Genomic DNA, 22,903 nt, shown 5'->3' on the forward strand with positions numbered 1-22,903 from the left:
TCAGATATTGTATGGCATAAATGTGTAATAATATTGTTACACATTTGTTATATATCCTTCTATCTAATTCGCTTTGAAACTCATTTAAAATCTATAAAGTGTCAGAGCTTCCGGGTTGACTTTACATTTCTAATCTGCTGATACGCCTAAGTGTCGCAAAGCCTCAGTCATTTTGGAAGAGTTCACTCAGATTATGAATAATTTAACAGAATAATATATAAGGGTTAATGATTTTCTAGCGACCAGAGAACGTTCTCCAAAGGTTATCTGAAGTATTGTATTGTATTGTAACTTTTTTGGCAGACATTGGGAAACATCCACTAAATGTAATATTTTCTAAATGTTCTCCGTAACTTCACAATGTAACTTTAACAGAACATTTAGAAAATGTTATTTAATGGGTAGTTCAACTTTGACAGTGATACTTTTTTGAAAACTTTCAGACATTTTCTAAAGGCCCCTCAAAGGCATTTCTTTGATGCCTTTGAGGGGCATCACTTAATTTTCACTTAATTTATGACCGCTCTTTTCTAGGGCATTCCTGCAGGTTTTGGACAGCTAGTGTTTACCCATTTTCCTTCACAAAATGGCTTAAGCAGTTCAGTAAGATTGGGTAGTTATAATCAGTAAATCTAAGGTTTACTGATTATAAACCTCATTTTTATAATCTGTAAACCGGATTTACTGGGGATATGGTCTAATCCCATATTCCCAGATTTGGATGTGGGGTTAGACTGGGACATTCATGACAAATACTTGTCCCATCAACAATTTCTCCAGCCAGAGCTGTTGATGTTCCCATCTCCTTCAGTGTGCTGCCATAAGCCTTTTGGCATCATGCTTGATTCTGCTCTGATCTGACCAGTTCAGGCGGACAGCCATGTCCTGGTTGATCTGCATTTGAAATGACGGCCCCTCTGTAAGATGTTCAAGCTTGGAATATTGTGTTACAATCTAATCCTCCTTTAAACATGTCCATGTTTTCCCCAGCTCTCCTGCTGTTTTTGCTCTGTAAAGTTTCCTGTCAAACTTCTGAGCCATGCACAGATCGTGTTTTGAATTTAAATTGCACAAGTATGGACTGTTTATTCATGAGTTGACCTGTGAAGGCCAAGGCTGAGCGTCTAATCAAAATGGCCTGAATACACTGAAGGTCATGTTGACAGGATGGGAGAAATTCAAAGGGTATGAATACTTCTGCAAGGCAACATAAGTCAGATAGGAAGCTGAACACCAAACATTTTATTAAAAAAGTCAATTTATTTCAATAATACACTTTAAAACAACAGATGTCAGCAAATTTAAAACACGGGCTTACTCATCAACAATATTCTATCCAAATCAAAACCCCTGTTGTATGTATAAAAAACAATTTCAGCTCTTGGGAAGAAGAAAAAAAAGAAAGAAAAAGGGGGGAAAAAAACTTGACAAGCTTTTGATATCTCCACACTGCACAGTTCAGACATGCTAACATATTAAGTGTCAGTGCGATGCAGGTGAATGTCAACTCTCCCTGCTGCCTTTCATCTTTTTGTACAAGTATCCCATGATATAAACACTGGTGATGAGCATATGAAGACTGGGTATAACAAAGGTGTTCAGGGACAAAAAGGGAGGTAGGGATGTTCACAGGAAACAGTCTTTAAAGGGCCGATCCTCCAGTTTGCTGTTGGAACACGTCAATTGTATCTTCATCTTCCATTTCTAGCTGTAAGGGAAATATAAAAGAAGGTCAGCTTAGAGTCTTTGGGTAAAAGTGAACAGCAGCTTTCACAATACAAGGTCTTTACCAAGAAATGTGTTAATGTGAATGTACAAATTTAGATGAGGTTGTCATATGATACCAAAGACTTCGATTGAGATAATAAATGTACTCTTTGCTGAGTAAACATGATAAACATAAGCACACCTTACTTTTATAAGGGTTTATATAGTTGGAATTTGGCTATTGTATAAACAAAATCCTGTCCATTTATTTCACCTGAATGTCCACATATTTATTGTGCAGTGTTTGTCTGCATATAAACTGCTTTGATAACTTGATTCATCATACAAGGACTCATCTTGTTGTTAAGGGTTACCCTGGTCAAGTTCAACAATAAAGGCATAAACTTCAGGATTTTTTTGCACAATATTGTCAAAAGGGAGGAAGGAAAAAAGAAACAAACTCAAATGTTCTAAGTTGTAGTGCCATTCATAGCTGAAGATATTAAAAAAAACAAAAAAACATTTAAAATAACCGTGGCTTGTCGTATCGAAAGGGAACTAAAAGCATTCAGAAGTAGGTTTAACTCTGGTCACACCAGCAACACTAAATATGTTGATGGGTGACTGAAGTTTACAGTCAGCAAAACCTTTTACTTGTGTGCACCAGTCCCCTGAACAGAACTAAGTGGTTCAGTTTGCCAAACTCTGGTCTTTTACTCGTTTTCACAATATAGATGGTCTGAAATTTAACCTGAATACAAAGTTATGCAAACTGCACAACTTTGGTTTCATAAAAAAACACTGTGAGCAAACTGAAATTCAGTAGTATTTGTGAAACTCAACTGACAGGGTGAAGCAGTGGTTAGCGCTCATCACCTCACAGGAAAAACAGTTCTCAATCTGAACCTCAGTTAACGCCTGTGGTTTTTCTGCAGGGGTTGGGCTTCATTTTCATGCCTTCAAAGACACGTTTAAGAGACTAATCTGAAGTTTTGTTTTTGGTCTTAAAATGTTTCTGATTTTTTCTGTGTTTTTTGAGCATAAAAAGTAGATTGAGAGCTATACAGAAATGAAGACAATCATTGGATGTAATACAGCTCCAGGTTTTAAAACAGCAGATTTTTAAAAGAAAAATAAAGTATATTTTTTAAGGTTTTTGTCTTTTGACTGTGGTGCTTTATTTTATTCACACTACACCCAAGTTTATTTAAAAGCAGACTACATGACTACATGAACAGCTGAAATATCAGTAACCAACATGAGAGCAACAAGGCTTGAAAAGTCACTGTTCACACTCCTCTTATTTCACCACTACTCAGAGTATTGTACAATAACTTAAGCCCAGGAAACAAACAGAATCTACATGAGAATAGAAAATTGATCTCAGTCGACAGGTGTTCTTCCCACAGGGCAGAGTTGCAGAGATTTGTGTTGCAACATTGTCTGGGTTTCAGTTTTACAGAACAGCCTTAGAAACAGGATTGGGCAATAAAAGCATTCAAAATAAAACATCCGTAAATAGTTTCTTTTAAAGTTGCTTTTATTTCAATCATCCCTTATAAAAGTTGACTTGAATTCAAAGTCCACAAGCTGAAAAACAAATTGCCTAGAAGCAAAAAGTTGAAATGCAAGCTAAACAACATGTTGGCTTACCTGTGAAGGTGTGTCTGTTTCGTTAATAGGCTGACCGTCAAATCGAAATCTTATTTGCCTCATTGACAGACCCTAAAAGGACAGAAACGCCATAGTTTTAGAACCATGTATAAATAGTACAAGAATCGGAAATGAGTACATACATTCAGATCAGATTAAATGTTTTATTCACGGCACATTTTAAAACTGAGAAAAGTGCTATACAAATTATGATATAGCACATAGTAGGGTGGACAAGTGGGAGTAGACGTCATCTGGCAATAAACTCCAACTCCAGCCACATGTCAGTGTGACCTTGAATATGCATTTAATAAAAATGAATAAAATTAAAAACAAAAGATCAAATATTTGCACTTCTGTGGATCCTAGCAGTTGTGTGATAGTGGTTGCAAAATAATATTTAGCCATACTTTGACTCTTACAGCTTAACTTCAGACTCAAAAATGTATGCACTTTTTTATTCTCTCATTGTCTGGTCAGAGGTTTAGATGTTGCATTTTCAGCAGCTTGTAGTCATCTCCATCTCAATAACTTACAAGTTTAAAAAATGGATTGCAGCAATTCAACTAAAAATGGAAAACTCAGGTTACACAGTCATTACAAAAAAGATAAAATAACTGACATGTTTATTATTGACAGAATCTGGAAAATAAAACCATATCTCCTGTCTGAGTAAACTCTTTGCTCGTACTATGTCACACTCGTTACATTTCATATTGATTCCAGTTTCATTACTACTTTGTGAGATGGATTCATGGTGTAATGCCCATACTGGAACATTTCAATCAATTCCAAGCCGTGATAAACAAGTAGATCACCAGATAAAATGATGATCTGAAAGGGGACGACTGACACCATCCACTAAGGTGGGCTTCATTTAGCAAGCTAGCTGTTAGCAGCTTTCCTAACAAGTAGAGGGGTTGAAAAAGATGCACAAGAGGGTTAACCGCAGCCTTGAAATGCTTGTTCGAGGGAGAATCACAATGCGCAGTGCATTTTATCAAGTGCAAAGCCAGGACGGTCTAAATCCCAACCAGAATCTCGTGCTTCCCTCTGCCGATTTCATTTTCAAGCAGGATTTGGCACCTGCCCACTCTGTCAACTTTAATGACCATGGAATCGCTGAACTTGACTGACCAACAAACTGATCTCAAAAAAATAAAATAATAATAATAATAAAAAAATTCACAGAGAATCTATGAAATGCTTTCAGGAGGAAGACCAGAGACACCAGAGCAAACCATGCAGACCAGCTGATCAAAACAGGGCTGTTCAGACTGCGATGGAAAAGTCGAATGTGGGTCACATTTGCCTGCTATGTGAACATAGCCCAAATATGAAGTTCTTATAGTGTGCAGTACACTGACAGAGTTGTTAGTAGGCCAACATTTTGTACTGAAAATATTTTTGTTGGTCTGTAGTCTAATTTCCTGCTAAATTGATTTGGGGTTTTGGTTTTATGGCTGTAAGATCCAAGAGTAACTTTTTCAGTTGAAATACTAAAATTAATTTAACAAATATCAAATTTATGTAATTTTTATATGCACCTATGTATGGAGAAAATTAAAACAAAAATGGCAAATGAAGAAACAAACACACAGAGGCTGCACAAGTAGTTTTTACTCAGCTTAATACATTTTTGGGGTTTGTTATTTGGATCCAAATTCTAAAAATGTGTCCAATACACTCACTACTTGCATTTTAAGCCAAACGTGTCTATAGAACAATTTAAACATATCAGTAACTTTAGCCAGAGACACCCATTTATTGAGAGCAAAAGCGTGTTTGTACAGCAGCCTCACCTGCCGTTCACAGTAAGCTTTCATCAGCTTGCTGAGAGGAGTGTGCCTTTTAATCTTGAACTGCACAACCGAGCCATCCTGCCCTGCCACCTTCAGGTTGATGTGCTCATTGTTCTCAGTCTTTACTCCTTCCTGAGGAGACAGAGGAAACAAGTCAACATGAAGTCAAGCAACGTTTAAAACCTCCAAACTACCAGAAACAAGGCCCATCTGGATCGACCATCCTCAGTTTGAAACTCTATATCTGGAGTCTCCAACCCCAGCAAATGTCCTGCAGGTTTTAAATGCAACGCTGCTCCAGCACACCTGAATCAAATTAATGGCTGGTCACCAGGCCCTCGCCAAACTTGATGGCATGCTGAAGAGGTATTGTAACCATTTGATTCAGCTATGTTGGAGTAGGGATGCATCCAGAACCTAAAGGACAGTAGATCCATGTCATCTGTCGATTGATGGTAATTTTTCTTACTGATTATGTTCACTGTTGGTGAGGAGTGGGTTTATTTGGTGACTGCGCAGAAAGGAGCGAAATTACAACTTCGCTGGAGCAATAGGCGCCTCATTCATCGATGGCCTACAACTCACTAAGATATTAACATTTTACCTTACATTTAAAGATATAAAAAAAAAAAAAAAAAAAAAAACAAACAGCTAACTTGATTCACATAATCGAACATATGAAATGTCTTTCGGACATTAGCTTTTTGTCCCAACCAGTCATTCCAGCTACAGCCGGTAAACTCGCATTTCAACTAGATTCTTGTTAAACCCTTTAGTTATGAAAGCACCAAATTAATTACTTGGTATTGACAAGTGGTCCCCACTAATAACAGTATCTAAACAAAGCACAAAAGCTATTCATTTCATTCTGCCAGGGACTCAGAATCTTTAGCCGCGTTAGCTTATTATGCTAAATTTAACCGCTAGCTTGCTAGCTAAAACGGTAGCTTCAAGTTTGCCTGTTTCCATTTCTTTACAGGGGAAACTGTTCAGACAAAGTCAATCATTTGTGCAGCAAGTATGTTTGTAGCAAAAAATATATATAAAAGCCACTCCGTCCTCACCTTTGGCTTCTCGTCTGCCATCGTTGTTGCTGCTGTTTGTGCTACTTCGGCTAGCCGTTGTGCGCCCGATCTTCAGCGCATGCGCTGTATGGTACTTTTGGGTCATGCTCACCATACGCTCCAGCTTTGTGGTGAATCAAAAGAGCCGACTCTCATCGAATATAAGTGGCTCCCCATTATTTTTTCTTTTCAGTTAAAATATATTTTGTTCATTCTTCGTGCTCATATTTTGTGAAACACAAAAGTATAAGAATTCCTGCTTTTGTAAATACATATATAAGGCCGTCATAAAACACTGAATGAAAAAGGGTTTATTTACATTAGAAAACATTCTTACTTACAAAGTTAATCTAAATACGAGACTTCAGATTAAAGCCGTTGAGGAGCCGAAAGAGCCGTGTCGTGTCACAAGAGCCGACTCTTTGAAAAGAGCTGAACTACCCATCACTACAGTACGGGGCACCACTTTCAGACGGATGTAGATCTTTTATAAACAGGATTGTTTTCCATTTTGGGATTCTTAATTAGAATTTTAATTTAGACAAAGCTCAGTTATAACATCTTCAACAATAGTGTAAAAAAATATAAAAATAAAAATCAAGGCAAATCAAAGAGTATAATACAAATAGATTAATCTCTTTTATTGTTTCCATGCACAGAAAAAGCTTCTCAAAAATATGCAATGACAATTCAACAATCCCAAATAAATACTTTTTAAAAGAAATATGTAAAGAAAGTTGTAGATACCACTGACGGATTTAAAGTTTTTAAATACCCTCCCACCCCCCCAAAAAAAACTATTTTATTGTTTCAAGACATAACAAAAGAGCAAAACATTTCTAATTTGAAGCTCCCACACAACACAAGTCATTTACACTGATCTAACCCCTTAGGTGAGTTTCCACATCATTTAAAAGCAGCGCCAGAAGAAAATGTACAATATTCATGCCGTTATATTAATTTTAAACAGTATGACCATTTGTCTTGTGATTCTAGCAGCTCCTTATTTCCTGTAAGCAGATCCTCGTCAGGGTTTGGTTAAAAACGCATACATGTCAGAACATCTGGTGAAAATAAGGTGCACCGAAGCCCATTTCTGTCAGGCGAGAATGCAGAATGACGGCACAGTTTGTTTGGGGTTTTTTCTGGAATGTTAACAGATATGATTCTTCCATTCACAAATTAATCAAATGCGTAATGAGAATACTTAAAACCATAGTAGTGTAAAACCCCGGAAGTCAAGTCTCAGTTAAAGCCTTCAAATAAACCACTGTTTGTCTCTGGACCTTTATTCACCGGCATTAATCTCACATAATGCCAGAGGTCAACTGAAAATATCAAAAATGAGACTTTTTTTTTTTTTTGCCTTTTTTGTTGTTCAGCTCAGTCAGGTTTAAATATGAGAAATAAATTCAGAGAAAAATATTAATTTAATTATAATTAATGACTGACTTCAACACCATTATCCACATTCAAGATATCAGGTCACACTAGTTTGTAATCACAGGTCGAACTGGACCATCTTAAACCCGTCATGGTTTGTTCAAGTTTTCATTTAACTAAACCTTCTTGATTTCAAGTCTTTTGTAGATTTTCGCTGACACACAAAACTGCAAAAGACCCACCTTTAAATAATGGGAAAATGTAACTATAGAGCCCCCCATCGATCAGCAGGTGGAAAGTCGTTCACCTCCCCCACTTCTGTGAAGGACTGCTCTCCCAGCGTAAACATCAGTTTGTATCTCATCCGAACTTTTTCCTGAGACACAGAAAAGCACAAACAGGCTCATGTTACACTGCCTGGCAAACATATTTGTATTCCTTGAGCATTTTCCCATCGTGTCACATTATAAGCACAGACTTCGGTGCATTTTACAGGGATTTAAGTTCAAGCAGTCCGTGTGTGAAATCTACCTTCAGAGGATTGGCAAGCAGCACGACCTGAGAGATGGCAGCAGGAGGAAGAATTGGATTGAAAGGGGCCAGCTCTGCTCCGGAGGGCGGCTGCAGCTTCACCTTCATCGTCTGCAGATGTTGTTAGAAAAGAAATCCAGGCGCACAAATTTGAGAAGTTTTAATAAAACTCAAGAAAAAAAAGAAAAAAACCTATAAGTAGCAACACAAACATATAAACTGTTACCCGGGGTACAGCAGCCTGGAGAACTATGTTCCTAACAGGCTGCGGGGCGGTGTTGAGCATCGACGCCACCATCACCAGAACGTCGGGCCTGCCGGGGGGACAGTCCGAGGCAAAATGGAGCAGAACACGGACACCGTTTTTGTCATACGCCGTCACAGGACAGAGCGTACCTATAAACAGCAGACAGACAGACGTCAGTCAAAAACTGAGAACCTCATCTTTTGGAGGACATCCGTCCGTCCATCCATCCATCCATCCATCTTCTGTACACCCTTGTCCCTTAGTGGAGTCGGGAGGGTTTTTCTCTCTTTCATCTCCCAAAATCTGGAAATCCTCAATTTAGATTAAACAATTCATGCAGCAGCTGATTAATAGTAAATGTGTGGAATAGATAAATTGATTTCATGAAGTGGTGATTTATTCTTTTTTTTTTGTCACAGTATGTACAAAGATTTACCAGACAAATAGCATCCACTCACAAGCAGCTATAGAAGGCAGTGCTGCAAAATTATTCTAAATGCAATAAGCGGTCCTTTTTTTAAAATAAATAAATAAATACTCTGCTTTCAAATCACAATTACAGTGAAATACGGTAAATTAGGGTCTACTTGAGGAAAATATAACCACATCTTTAACGTTGTCAGTTGCCCATTTTCACCACTAGGTGGTAGTAAAATGTAATATTTTGATTTTCAAAGAAACGCTCTTATTCCAAGAAACACTTTATAAACTGACCGCTTACTGTAGAAATATCTTCATCGACTGGGCATTTTGTTACAGTGAGATGTTCACAGATTACAAAAGATTTAGTGGAATCCAAGATGTCAAATTATGGGTAAAAATACTTTTTTTTCATGAATAGCAACAGAAGTTTTAACATGACTGAGGAGGTATGCAAGTTACCTCTGGACTAAGACTGCTTCATTATGGAAAATATAATAAATCAGGATTATTTTTGGTCAACATGGCTATTATGTTTGGAAAAAATAATATTTACTGAAGACACACCAACAAATTTGAAACATGACACCTTCATGGCTTGACTTAAGTCAACATGAACCAACATTAGAAATTTGATTAGACAAATGATAAATAGTAGAGATAGAGAATTACTTAATGACATATTTGAGACAAATCCAGCTTTATGTTTACTTCCTGACTGTGAGGGGGTCAGCCAAGGCACTTTGGTGATTCATTAGCATTCTCGAGGGAGAGGCTCAGCTGCGAGAGCCTGCCGCTTGACGAGATGAGCAAAAACAACACACTCAGGCTCACTTAGGCTCCAAAAATTTTAAGTAACGCCAGAAAAAAAAATTTCCAAAGAGAAGAGAACGTTTTTAGAGAGTTGTGAAGAGTCACTGCAGGTAACTATTAGGTTCACAATTTTGACTCTGAATTTTGACTTTCAGAGCCAAAATTGTAAATTCAATAAACTGCGCACACATCAGTAGCAAGAACAGAACAACAAAAGCAAAATGAGGCAACAAGTCAGTCGATAAATTCGTCTGATATTTGCAGCATTGCTCGAATCAATCCTAGCGAGCCCCCAGAGGAAGGCCAGAGGCCGTCAGTCCAGTGCCGACAGCACACTTAATCCGTTTCTTTTTGTTCCTGGATTGTGGCAGACGTTCAGTCAGCTCTGGCCTAATAAGCACCAAGCTCCATCAGGCAGAATTTCATTGATCAAGAAACTCCAAAGTCCTGATCTGCACTGTGTGTGAGAGAGAAATATGTCTACAACCTGATCCCTTGAGGAATGGTTATATTTTAAGATCAGGTTGGGGTGATCCAGGACAGGTGGCAGCTTATGACCCCAACCACACCTTCCCAACCTCGTGCGCTCACACTCGCAGAATGTGAGTGTGAGCGCAACAGAATGCGCTCCCTAGATGAGAGCATCTGGAGTGAGATTGTAAAAAAAATAATAATAATAATACTCCCCAAGAAACATTTGATTTGAATTTATGAAACTCCAGTAACAACAAAGTGTACTTTATAAAGCGGCCTAATGAATGCTCAGACCAACAACGAAGAAAGAGCGAAAAGAACTCAAAATTCCTTGCAGTGAATGGAATCCTGGCAAGATGCAGAGACTGAGTAGTGTTATAAAAAAAAAAAACATCAAAGTTCAAAACCCCAGTCACCATAACAGCTAAAATATGGTGCTTTTAAAAATCGCCTACAGAGCATATTTTGTTGATTAAGAAGATAAAACCATCAACTGCAGTTAATTTTAACAGCACTGTCATAAGTTCTTGTTTCACCAACATCCAACCATGAGAAAGTTTAACTTTTTTTTAATAAAATCATTTGACTTATTATTTGAGGGGGCCAATTCCTAGGGCTGGACATAAATTAATTTAATCGATTAATAGAGCGTTTTGTTTTGAAGATTTCATTTTTGGAAAATCTTTTTATTTTTTCCACCACTGAACTCCTTGTTCACTGATGGAACAAGGAGTTCATTGGTGGAATCAATTGCTAAATTGATTTTAGCAATTTATTTGCTAAAATCAATTGTTCAAATTGATTTCTCAAACTACCACCTTGTTTGAGAAGCGTGTTTCAATTTCAGCTATGAATCCAGATTAACTCACGGAGTTATTGACTGAAATAAAAGCCAATTTTTAAGATGCATTCAATTTGTATTTTAATTTTTAAGGAGAAAAGCAAATGGAAAAAAAAATATTAAAATTGGGAATCCAAGTTTGGACTAGAAAAAAGAACATTCTACCAATTTCAAAACAATTATTGGTATTTTTAAAAGCTGCCATTTTGGCTGACAGGAAATTATTACTGCGAGATTGTCGCATTTCATTATTAGAACAGGGCACGTGTGTACTTGATCAAATGTTTTAGCTCTTAAAATACATTTGCCGTTTTCCACAACAGAATCCAAACGTCAGCAACTACTGGCACAAAACCAACAGAAATCATTAGGTTCTTTTCAACAAACTCACTTGGACTGATGGCCTCCAGAGGAACAAACACAGCAGCCAGGGAAACCTCGTCTCCTTTGCTTGGACTCGCCTGGCTCATGGGCTGGATGGGAGACAAGGAGCGCAGCAGAGGGCTGTCGTCTGGGTGACTTCGGAGGGCCGGAGGGGTAGACCACCCATGCATCCCGGTTATCATCGCCGAAGTCGACGTTCCACTGTGACTGGAAGGAAACAAAAGCAGCGGTCAAATAATCTGGGAGAAAAGGAAAACTTCATTTTGGGAAAAGTTGGGAGTCATCAAGAGGTGTTGCAAATGAGGAAAAAGAGAAGTACTTTCCTTTACAAACTTTTTTTTTCTGTTTAAAAGGTAATTTCTTTTTCACATTCAAATAAAAATAGAAATCCAGGTTGCAGTTACATTATCTTTGTAACTAGCACACTTAACGTCTCAACAGAAAATATCTTCCTTTTAATGCGCACTGTGGAAGGTTTAACCGTCCTTTAGAGCCGATCTACTCTCACCTGCTGCAGGACAGCAAAGGTTTCAGACCATTTATTTGTAGCCAGTTGTTGTATTGAGAAATGGAAATGTTACTTATTTCAAACTTGCCTTTTCTATGCAACAGAAAATTGAGTAAAGCTGTGAAGATGTAGACAACAATAGTTTCACATTGTGACTTTTACAACAGCTACAATATCACAGCCTTGAAAAATACACCAGAGAGACATGCAAAGGTATTCATGAAGTTTTCAGCATTTAGTCATGTCACAATGAAGAATTCTTTATGCAATAAACCAACAGAAGTAAGCAAGAAAAAAATAATAATTTGATAACTGGTGTGCAATATTTGCTTCCCTGGATTTTTTTATTTTTTACTTTTTACTGGTATCAGAGTAAAGGGGGATGAACACAAATGCTAAACAAAAACGTTCAAATTTTTACGTGTTAAAAATTGCGCAAAACATCAATCATTTTGCTTCTACTTTAAAAACGATGCTTTACTTTATGTTGGTCTGCCAGATAAAGTGCCAGTAAAACACCCTGAGGTTGTGACTGTAGTCAAATGTACATGTAATGGCCACCAGAGGAAATGGGCCTTTATTTTTCCACAGAGAGGAAATTCAGGTGCAACAGCAGCATCAGATACATATATAGGTTCACAACATGAGAAAATGTACTGAAGAAACAAGATTAACAACAATAATAGTAATAATATACGGTATATGATTATAACATAAAAAAAATACTGTGCAGTTATTGGAATAGAAATATTGCACTCAATCCAAGGGATGTGAAAAACACAACAGACTACAATATATCAGCACATCAGTGCAGAAAAAGATGTACAATAATTTCAGAAGTGTTATTTAAAATGAGAAAATAACTGTGCAAATGCCAGCATTTTGTTGGTTTTGTTGATTTTGTTGGGACCGGTGATGGTTATAGAGTCTAAGAGCTGGAGGCGGGAAGAATCTATCAGACTGTCGCTAAAAAAAAAAGCTCTTTAATGTTGCATTTCTCCTGCTAACTCCCTACTATCTTATCTCTCCAGCACATGGCTTCTATGTCTTAATCCTAGCAGAACCAAAAGACAGGTGATGCACCGTTTCCAGAGCTGAAACAAGGACCGAGCTCGCACATCATTTAAAAGTGTGACATTTGAATTGAATGGTACTCACTTATCACTCCCGCCCAGATCCAGCATGGCGAGGTCTTGCAAATTGTGACTGAGAGAGGATACGGCGGGCTGGAAGGCCCCAGGTAAGGAGACATGCTGGCGGCTGGCAGAGAAGGCTGGCGCGGTCACGCTGTGCGACGGCGAAGGGCCTGCCGGCGCCGCGGCGGTCAGCGCCGAGCCGAGCGGCGGTGGGAAAATGACCGACGGCGGCAAATCTGAAGCCGTAGCAGCTGGAGGCGCGAAGAAGGCGGGGAAGTTGGAGGCAGAGGAAGCTGTAGTTGTTCTGGTTGAAGTCGCTGGCGCTGGTGTCGTAGAGAGGGCTTGTTGGAACAGCGAAGGTGCTGAAAGTGCATCAAAGGCAGGAGGCAAACTGGAGTCGAAAAGAGCCAAGTCTTGACCAGAGTCCTGGAAACACATTTAATTATAATCAGAGCTACATTCAGCAAGGTAGACAGTAAAATGCTCCGGATCTTATGGCCTTAGATTAAATACCTGTGAAGGTGGTAAATGATTGCTCTGATTTGAGGTGCTTGATTCATTGACTACAGGCCCAGGATCATTAAGGCCTGCAAATTTACACAAATTTCATTTTTAAGACGAAACAGATCATCAGGCAAAGACTTAAAAAGAAGATTTAGTCTGAAAGTTTGTACCTAAAGATAGCAGCTCCTCGTCCAGCAGGGAGAGGGCAGCAGAGGGTGGAGCTGCAGTCTTGGACTGAAGATCGGTGGTCGTCGATCCGCAGAGCAAGTCGCCCGAAAAAACCAGAGAAGAGGTTTGAGGTTCGTGCTGAGAAGGACTCTTGGTGTCCAGACCCACCAGGTCAATAAGAATCTCTGACTTGTTTGTGCCTTCAGAGCCTAAGAAATGGTGAAAAAAAAAAACAGAACAAGAAAGGCATTTGTTCAAATCAAATCATGTAACCATTAACTTTAAAGAGTAAGGTCTGCTCTAAATATACACAGACACGTAAAGCCTTAAGCAGGTTTTTATGTGGTAGAGCAAAGCAGAGTAATGCCAAAAGCAAATAAAAAGAGAGTTTCAGAAGACTTTAAGTAGTGGAGTCTGAGAAAGAGGGCTAAATGCAGAGTTCCTCCAGATTTTCCTGTTAAAATTACATCCATTTCCTGACTCAGTCCTTTTCAGGCCAGCAACAAAACAAAATGAAAAAGAAACAGTTTGAGTACAATGCAAGAGCCAAAATAAAAAAAGGCTGAATTTAATATACAGAGTTCACAGTTTGTACTTTGTATGTTTCAGAATGTTTCTGGGCAACAACTCTGCTTTTGACATCATGAAGTGACTGACCTTGCCTGCAGACGTTTTCTAGCATTTCATCAACTTGTAAACTTGCTGTTTTTTTTGTGAATTTGACAGAACAAAGTGAAGACAAATCTAACACACGCAGCACTAAATCAGAGCGAGTTATTAGTTATTTGATCGGCGCATCAGAAGTATTTAGTTTTCAAATCTGTCAGTTCCCATCCACTCCCCTATGCAGGCTTTACCTTGCGTGGCTGGAGTCTGAGTCCCTTGTGCAACGTCAGCGTCTCCGCTGATGGACTGCCCTTCGACTATCTTCTTATAGGAATTAATTGCACTGGAGAGGTCATCATTAGCCTGCAAGATCTCTCCTGGTGTGTGTTTTTTTTTGTAAACATTAGAGCGACAGTCAGGATGATACAAAGCAAAACTTTGGGTTCAATGTATTTCTGATACGTTTAAAAAAAAAACTAGATCAAAAACAAGAGAATGAGACCATCTTTACCTAAGCTGCTGTCATCATCCTCGGTCTCAGTAGCCAGTTTAAATACTGTTTGTCTGAGCTTGTCACAGTCATTGTATAGTTCCTGAAAATAATGAGACATAAAGTTTAGATTCTTAACACTAAAGGGAAACTTTAAAACACAGAGAAGCAACGCTTTTCCTCTCGTCAGTAAATCTTTATTTTATATACGTAGAATAAAAAAGAAATTCCTCTGATACATAGATTTAACTCAGATGTTGCTCAGCATTATGAACGTTACAACAGAGTTTCCAGAAAGGCTAATAAAGGCCAAGGAATGGCATTATTAACCTGTCATCACAAAACACAGACCTTTATAAGCTCCTTATCTTCCTCAGTGGAGTCTTCTGGGCTGAAGTGAGCGAGCATTTCATTAAGGAGTTTCACACTGTTGCTGACGGCCTCCAGCGTGTTTTTTTGCTTTGCGGCTCGCTGTGATCGCACCTCGTCCTGTGACACACAAATGGGTTTGGGTTGTGTGTGGATGAAAGTAGCTCTGATTAAATCTGAGCTAAACTCACCTCCTTCACCATGTTCTTGATGAGCCGATTCGCCTCTTGAAGATCTTCGGGTTTTTTGCTTTTCAGAAGTTCTGCTAATCTCTGCAGAGGAATTAGAAAAAAGCTTTAATCAGCCAGACTCTCTTCCCACAGACGCAGCAGGCAGAAGTAAGATTATCATCTCCCACAAACAACAACAACAGAAAATAAATAAATGAAAGTACTAGCAAGCCTAATCCGTGGATCAACTGCTGCCAGCACAATCTAAACACAGTTTGTGTTGTTTACATCGAGGACAAACCTAAATCCTGTTCGTGGACAAACTGCACAATATTTTTATGTTATCTTCTTGTACGGTGCATTACTACTTATCTTGTTTTGGGGTTTTTTATCCATTTTTAACACCTTTTCATTTTTGTAACTCAATCCTCTTGAATTTCAACAGTCTGGAACAATAAAGGAAACTTCTATTCTATTTAAATTGGGCATTCTTTGGTCTGAGGCTATTGCAGAGAATGTTGGGTATTCACACAAACACATAATGTGTTAAACTGACCTTGCTCTTTTTCTCATCGTCAAATACAGGATTCTTGGGACGTGGAGAAGGTGAGGGGATTAATGTGGCATTCAGGGAGACTTCAGGGTCAACTACAACAATACCTAAAAAAAAAAAAAAAAAAAAAAGCTCACGCAATTAAAAAAAAAAGATTTAAAACTCGTACCTGTTGCAGTATTTGCTTATTGGAGCCACAGCCATACTTTACCCTGGGATTTCAGCATTTGATAGGCCTCACAGATCTTTGCTTCATCGGGAAGAGACACAGTCCAAGTATACAGCATCTCTATGACCTTCATTTTCACTTTGTCTGAAACTCTGTCTCCTAGGTACTGGAAACCAAAGGCTATTATTATTAGTTCATCTTAGAATTACACAAAACATTAATGCAGATAATATCATCACGACCAAGGCTGCACAACATCAGGAATAAGCACAGTTCCAAGCCTGTTAAAGTTGTGCATGTGGTATTTGTTGGGTCATGTGGCAGGAATGATGACGCAGTGCAGGATTGTGTTTAACTCAGAGAGTGAAATGTCAGGAATGTGGTCTGCTTTTCAAGAGCATATCAATACATATTGGTTATTGGTCCAAATCGGATTAGCAAATGTTGATATTAGCACCAATTTTTATACTGACGCATCTGTGATCTTTGAGGATCCTGATCACCAACATCTAAGCCTACATTCCCACAGCAGGGAAATGCGACCCCAAATCTGTTTTTTTTTGCATATATACAACCAATATACAGAACCTTTTTCATGGCAGTCTGAACGGCCCAATTCTGATCATTTCATCCCCCCAAAAAATCTGATTTGTGCCACTTCCATACACGGTACTAAATCAGATACATATCCGATTGTTTTCAAGGCGGCTGTAGTCTGAACAGTCGTGCTGCATTTCATCTGACTTTGATGTCACTGAGATGAGACATGCGTCATAATAATTCTGCACCAGAAGAAGCACGACGCAGGAAAAGAGCAGATGAAAGTTACAGTTATAAGTTCGAGTTCCGACAACACGTCCAAACAGATTTCTCTACAGAAGTTGCAGTCAATGCCCTACAAAAGGTCGTTGCTATCTGTTGTGCTTTTTTTTTCATGTCTTCCTTCTTATGATCTTGTGACAATCCTGTCGGCTCCCATTGCTCAACAACTTTAAGTGGCATCCATTACTACTTCCATAAACAGAGAGCTGCTGTGGGATGGCAATGCTTTTGGGTTGTAAATCTTTCAAATGTCAAAAATTAGATTTCAGAAAAAAGATCAGATATGCGCATCAAGACCTGCTATATGAACATAGCCATCGTCAAGGTGTAGGCATCGACAAAGCTCATACAAATTGCCAAACACAATATTAACCAGCAGAATTTTAATTCCTGGCACCTGAAATTTAAAAGCTACCCAAATATTACATCAAAGGAGTTCTTTGCTGTTGCAATACTGCACACATTGAGGTGATGACAATTGCAACTCGATATGTTGTGCAGCCCTGATTGTCACGATTTCTGAGGATATGAGTGTTATTGTTACTTACTTTGGGTGAGACCACCTTTATCAACTCATTTAAAAACTTAAATTTTCCAACTTCATTATGAAATCGCCGTCCACAGTTTTTCATACATGCTTCAAGAACCTATGAAAGAATCCCAGCACCATTAGCTTCATGCTGTAGGATGTAACAAAAAGGGGTTAGGGAGGAAACACTGAAGCATTGAAGGTGCCCACCGTTAGTGCTTGCATCGCCTCCCACTCCTGAGGGGACTGAATCTTGTGCGCCAGCAGTCTGACAGATATCTGAGGACTAAAAAATATCAAATAAAGTAAGAATGCAAAAGGAATTTTCAATACCAGAGCTAACAAAGCAGCATGTATGCTTACAAAGGAGAGGTCACATAAAATCTGATTCAATGGATATGACTGAATGCTAAGAGATAGACTGAGCTAAATGAATAAATGTGACAATACCCTTCCAGCTCTTTATTAATTTGATCACAGAAACCCATTATGTACTCCCAGTCTTCCTGTCTGTTGGAGGGATTGGTGGCTTTATCTGAAAAAGAGAAAATACAAACTCAAAGGATGAAACACATTTCACCCTTGCATTTCAAAACCACGTATCCTTACGTATGGACTGCAGACTAACAGTCACTACACCTTATGTATCAAGATTTGTAAATTTGGAACCTTATTATGTAGTACTGCAATATTTTTTACAATGGATATACTGATGACACACAACTTTATGTTTCTGTGTCAACACATGGTAACAGTCCATATCCATAATGGGTGGATGGGTTCAGAAATTCCACCAGCTTAATGCAGAAGAGAGAGAAGCTATTGTTTCTGGTCACAGGACTCAACTGGATTCAACGAAGCTAAAAACCATGGAGCATGCATAGATGCATTGGACTAGTTATGGACTGAAATCTAAATTTGAAAACTCTACGAAAAAAAGAAAAAGTCAAACTACATAGAAGTACCACCAACGAGTCAAATGTTTGGATTCTAAATTTCAGAGCTGCTTGTCAGGTACTAAATACCTGGACCCCTCAGGTTCAGAGAGGTGCTATGTCAACAGTTCCCAGGACCAGAAATAAACAGGAGAAGCAGAATTGAGCTTCCAGATTCCTCAGCTCTGAATCAAACTCCCTGAAAACCTGACATGTGCAGAAACAGCTACCGCCTTTAAATCAGAACTGAAAACAATAACTAGTGTTTACTGCAGCTTTTCCATAAAAATACAGCTTTTGTTTTGTTTTTTTTAATGACGCCTGACCCTTTGGTGAGAAAAAAATAATTGTCCCATTACCAGTTTCTCTTGTTTTTAATTTTCTGTCATATAAAAATATTTTAGACCAAACAAATTCTAATATCAGAGAAAAATAACTAAACTAAACACAAAATAGAGGTTTTCATATGGTGATTTAATTTATCAGGCAAAAAAGTTATCTGCCTTCCTTGTTAAATCTCTACACCATTAAATTAAAGTTTTATTCAAAATATATATTTTTAAATACTCAAGTTATCTTGGTTTGATATTATACTTCCTATGCTGATCTGGAAGATGTAAGTGAGAAGTATACAAATAAAAACAGAAGAAATCCAGAAATAGGATTAAGCACTTTAGTACAGCACTGTGTTTGTTTTTAGTGAGCTTCTCAAAAGATATTAATATGCTTTCAATGTTTTTCTCATCTTTAGTAAACCTTGTACAACCTCTGTTCCTTGATGTTTCTATGAAGGACTGAATGGGCATAAAAATAAGGTTGCCTCATTTACGGTTTGATATCTGGAAAAAAATCTATGTACCACAAATATTTTTGTTCATATCCTGGCAATGCACTCTCAAAAATATCTAAATTAATTTTAAATATATTTAATTGTGTTAATGGGGTAGACATATGAACATGTCCTTCCGTAAGCAACATATAAAACGCTAAATGTCAACATTATATAGGTGTATATAGGTAGGCCATGGGGTCTTGAAGGCAGGACTCGACCAAAACAACTACACAGATGCACTCTCCAATATTTACACTTAACTGGTAGCAATAATGTCAGAACTTTGTCATATCGTGACTAAAAGCAGACATAAAGCTACAACTTACACCCCGTGAAGAACACCCAGTGACCCTGTAGTCTCTACCTTAAACAGTCATCCTGCTTTTTGGTACAATATCAGGAGCTGTTCGAACTTTCTCTGGTTAAGATCGACGACATTTAACATTTTTTTTAAAAAAAGTCAAATGTTACACTGAGTCGTTCTAGGATAACACACTCATCACGTTTTGAAGCAACACCAATTTAATGCCGAATTAATATGCAAAGGCAGGCAGCAGACGAGAATTTAGCTTGTGACACTCATCATCTGCTGTTAGCTGGGTTAGCATCTGATGACAACACAGAGCAGTTAGCGTGCTAATATTCAGCTACGGTCATGTCACGGGAATCGAACAGATCATTCGGATAGATGTGGAAATAGAGCACATACATGCACACCAGTAACATTAATATCAGGCTTGAGAAAAAATTACGAACTATGTACTCACTAAGCCAAGATTCCAATGACTCTCCATCATCCGCCATATTTGTTCTCTCGAAGAGAAACAACGCGTGACTTCTGTTGCCTTCACGTGCCTCCAAAAGAAATGGACTTTGCAGTTACTCTTGACATGCAGATCATTGTCATCGTATTCATGTATGTGATTCTGATGTATTCTTTGCGAAGGTGAACTCTTAATTTGCTGTCGAATTATACACACTATAGCCTATTTTATTTTACACATTTTATCATTAGTGCTTGAGGAACTTTTGTATTTGTATTGTGAAGGTGTCATGTCATGTACGAAGGGTTATTTGAAGCTGTCATTTCTAAATCCAATGAAATATTGTAAATTATCAATATATCAGAATCTGTGCTTCATTTTTTTATAGATAGATGTAATGTTAGTCCCTCATCAAAAACATACTGGAGTGTTGCTTTGATTCTTTCATGCATGTTTGAGAATTCCTTAATCTCTTTTGGCAGTCATTCGGGGTTGCATAAACGCTTGCTCTCATGCTTAGTGAGAACATAGTTGTATTTTCACAAAACTTCTTGTTGGAGCTGCAGTGTCCAGCTGAGATTCCGTCCAGTAGAGCATCTCTCTCCCGAGTCTCCCACTCAACTCCTCCAGACCAGCAATTATTAAACACCTTGTGAAACTGCAAGTCCGGTGAGCTTATCATACCAACTACTTCACAGTCCAGGATTCCCAAGAATAGTTGCGATGAAGGCAGTGTCAGAAAAAGTTAAGAACTTTTTAAAAAGACAGACGCTCAATTTCAGGGATATAAATGTAGTAACTTTTACATCCCTGGTTCAAGTTTTCCAAAATTTGAGCCCATTTTGGAAAATTGGCTCAAAATGAACCAATAGTCAAATTCTATTTAAGTCATATTCGATATAGACAATATTTTTATATTCTTATATTCTTTTATATTCTATATATTATATTATATTCTTAAACTTTGATGACTTTTGGTGTTACTTGAACTACACCAAAGGTGTTATCATCAACTCAATCTCTTCCAGGTCCAAACAATGTTATTCAACAACGCCAGAAGCCAAAATCAAAACATAAAAAAACTATTTCAAAAAGAAAATACAAAAGGAAAAAATATATATATCCCAGAATTTGAAGACAGTGTGCTCCGTTCTCACCATGACTGTAAAAAGAAAGTTGAGTGTCTGTTAAATAATTTCTTTTAACAGTTAAACTATCAATTACCTCAGAAAATCCTTGAAACTAAAACAAGACTTAATTAACAGGTTGGCTTTGATACAAAGGGTCACTGCACTCAGTGGGTCTGCTCATCTTCCTATCATGCCTCTGTCAAAGGGACATAGTTTCATAAATTACATCAGACTATCTGCCAGTATGAAGAAACTTCATCTTAAAACAACAACATTCTCTCAGTGTAATGAAGGTTTATTAAGTTGTTAAATGTTGACGAGATAAATTATGCTACAGAAAGTTAAAATAGCAGCTTTCCCCCAGCTTGGAGTGAAAGATATTCAGCGAATGAACTTCCTATTTTCATTTAATGAAGTCTAACTCACATCCTTACATTGACTCCATGTAGTTCTCACAGATTTCATCACATAAGCCTTTATATTTCCATTATAAAATCGAGAACATTTATTAAGCTGTTCCTTGCAGTCTAATAAGAGATGCTGTACTTAATCATGAATCCATCCATCCATTCATCTATGTCCCTTAATCTTTGAAGGGCTGCAGGGGGGTTTCTACTGCTACCCTCCCTGTAATATATACAGTCAAACATGTTATTTTTAACCAAGGTTTTAGCTGCTTTGACATCTATGTCTTGCAGTTTCTTTTGTCAAAAATAATTTTTTTAAGCTGTGATCAATTTAAAATGATTCCCAATACCAGTGCAAAGCCATGACCTATGTGGACTCATTTTGGCTGATGATCAAATATCCATTTTGTTATAATCCCACATGGGGTCTGCAACAGAGGCTCTGGCAGCGGCACCCCTAATGATTGACTAGGCTCTTTGTGTGCTAAGTGTACCGATGTGTGAATATTGATTTCCTGCTCTGGGGCCACACCGGAACCAGCTAACTCGGCTGTCTGATCATTTTCATGAGGAAAATCAAGTGGACTCATATTAAATCAGTCACTGTATTCTGTCAACTACAGCTACTTTGTGTTGCTTCTCCTTTCCTTCACTGCATCACAAGTACTGAGATTGTGAATGCAAGTCCCTTAATTCCTATTGTGGCATTGTGAGGTAACTTCTGTGTGTATTGTCTGTGCTGCTTGTTGAAAGGTGTGAGCTCAGTCATGTTGATTGTACTGTCCAACCTGAAAAACTTGGCCTTTTGTGCAGTCAAAAAACTCAGATCTTGGTGACTGAGTCAGAAGGTTTATTTACTTTCTTGTTTTTTTTTTTTTACTACTTTGTCTCAGTATTATTTGTACATAAACTTTTGCACTGACTGTCATGTCACAACCAGAAATGTTTGTGTTTAATTGGAATTTTACACACTAGACAAACACAATAGCACCTAAAAATGAAGTGAAAGTAAGTTACGGTTATACATGGTTTATTTGGCATAGCTGTTTAGATGAAAGTCAACCAAGTGAAGGCATTCCTGCACGGACTGGCAGATAGATGGTTTGAAAGTAAAGTGAAAGACAGTTATGTTTGCAAAGAAAAAACTTCAAGCACGCTGTTTCTTTTACCACATCAGGGAGCCTCCGATTAAAAGAAGAAAGATACCAATCATTTCAAAACAAACTGCCTCAGTCCATCTAAAATGATAGCAGTCAGAGTTTCATTTAACCTGCAGAGAATGAAACATCCTAGTCATTTATACAGAAAATACTTTTTTATATCACTAGAGTGGCAAAAAAGCATATGATAGTTTCCACTGAATGCTCGAGTGGCTGAGCCATTTATAAGAAAATCCCAAGATCACGAAAGACTCACAGAGTTGTCTCTTTTAAGCCTTTAAGTCAAATCGTGCATGGTTTCTTCACACACTTGAGATCCCCAGCGATGTTCA

The 22,903-nt window shown here is 38.0% G+C and overlaps 2 protein-coding genes across 2 annotated transcripts; both read right to left on the reverse strand.

The window, feature by feature from the left end:
- Window positions 1-1,240: 1,240 nt before the first annotated feature.
- Window positions 1,241-6,334, reverse strand: sumo2a (small ubiquitin like modifier 2a). The gene is made up of 4 exons (XM_014991187.2): window positions 6,227-6,334; window positions 5,163-5,294; window positions 3,361-3,432; window positions 1,241-1,708 (listed from the first exon to the last, which is right to left on the reverse strand). Exons 1-4 carry the CDS (start codon window positions 6,245-6,247, stop codon window positions 1,643-1,645), a joined length of 291 nt encoding a protein of 96 aa, XP_014846673.1. The 5' UTR covers window positions 6,248-6,334; the 3' UTR covers window positions 1,241-1,642.
- Window positions 6,228-19,974, reverse strand: gga3a (golgi associated, gamma adaptin ear containing, ARF binding protein 3a). The gene is made up of 17 exons (XM_014991186.2): window positions 19,878-19,974; window positions 17,794-17,878; window positions 17,554-17,629; window positions 17,363-17,461; window positions 16,035-16,158; window positions 15,827-15,930; window positions 15,292-15,372; window positions 15,083-15,220; window positions 14,753-14,834; window positions 14,493-14,618; window positions 13,638-13,844; window positions 13,477-13,550; window positions 12,986-13,389; window positions 11,327-11,526; window positions 8,367-8,536; window positions 8,141-8,251; window positions 6,228-7,985 (listed from the first exon to the last, which is right to left on the reverse strand). The coding sequence occupies exons 1-17, from the start codon at window positions 19,912-19,914 to the stop codon at window positions 7,875-7,877; spliced, it is 2,229 nt and encodes a 742-aa protein (XP_014846672.2). The 5' UTR covers window positions 19,915-19,974; the 3' UTR covers window positions 6,228-7,874.
- Window positions 19,975-22,903: the final 2,929 nt, after the last annotated feature.

The sequence above is a fragment of the Poecilia mexicana genome, unplaced genomic scaffold, assembly GCF_051168715.1.
Source record: "Poecilia mexicana isolate PSO_F unplaced genomic scaffold, ASM5116871v1 scaffold_1, whole genome shotgun sequence".
Classification (NCBI taxonomy): Eukaryota; Metazoa; Chordata; class Actinopteri; order Cyprinodontiformes; family Poeciliidae; genus Poecilia; species Poecilia mexicana.

Bases quoted from the DNA above. Each gene is read 5' to 3' on its own strand.
- sumo2a (XM_014991187.2), bottom strand. From the start codon at position 6,247: ATGGCAGACGAGAAGCCAAAG. The intron at 5,295-6,226 runs GTGAGGACGGAG...CTGTCTCCTCAG, and splicing joins TGGCAGACGAGAAGCCAAAG to GAAGGAGTAAAGACTGAGAA. The intron at 3,433-5,162 runs GTGAGGCTGCTG...CTGTCCTTTTAG, and splicing joins AAGCTTACTGTGAACGGCAG to GGTCTGTCAATGAGGCAAAT.
- gga3a (XM_014991186.2), bottom strand. From the start codon at position 19,914: ATGGCGGATGATGGAGAGTCATTGGAATCTTGGCTTA. The intron at 15,221-15,291 runs GTGAGTTTAGCT...TGTGTGTCACAG, and splicing joins TCAAGAACATGGTGAAGGAG to GACGAGGTGCGATCACAGCG. The intron at 8,537-11,326 runs GTGAGTTTGTTG...TGCTGTTTATAG, and splicing joins TCTGGAGGCCATCAGTCCAA to GTACGCTCTGTCCTGTGACG.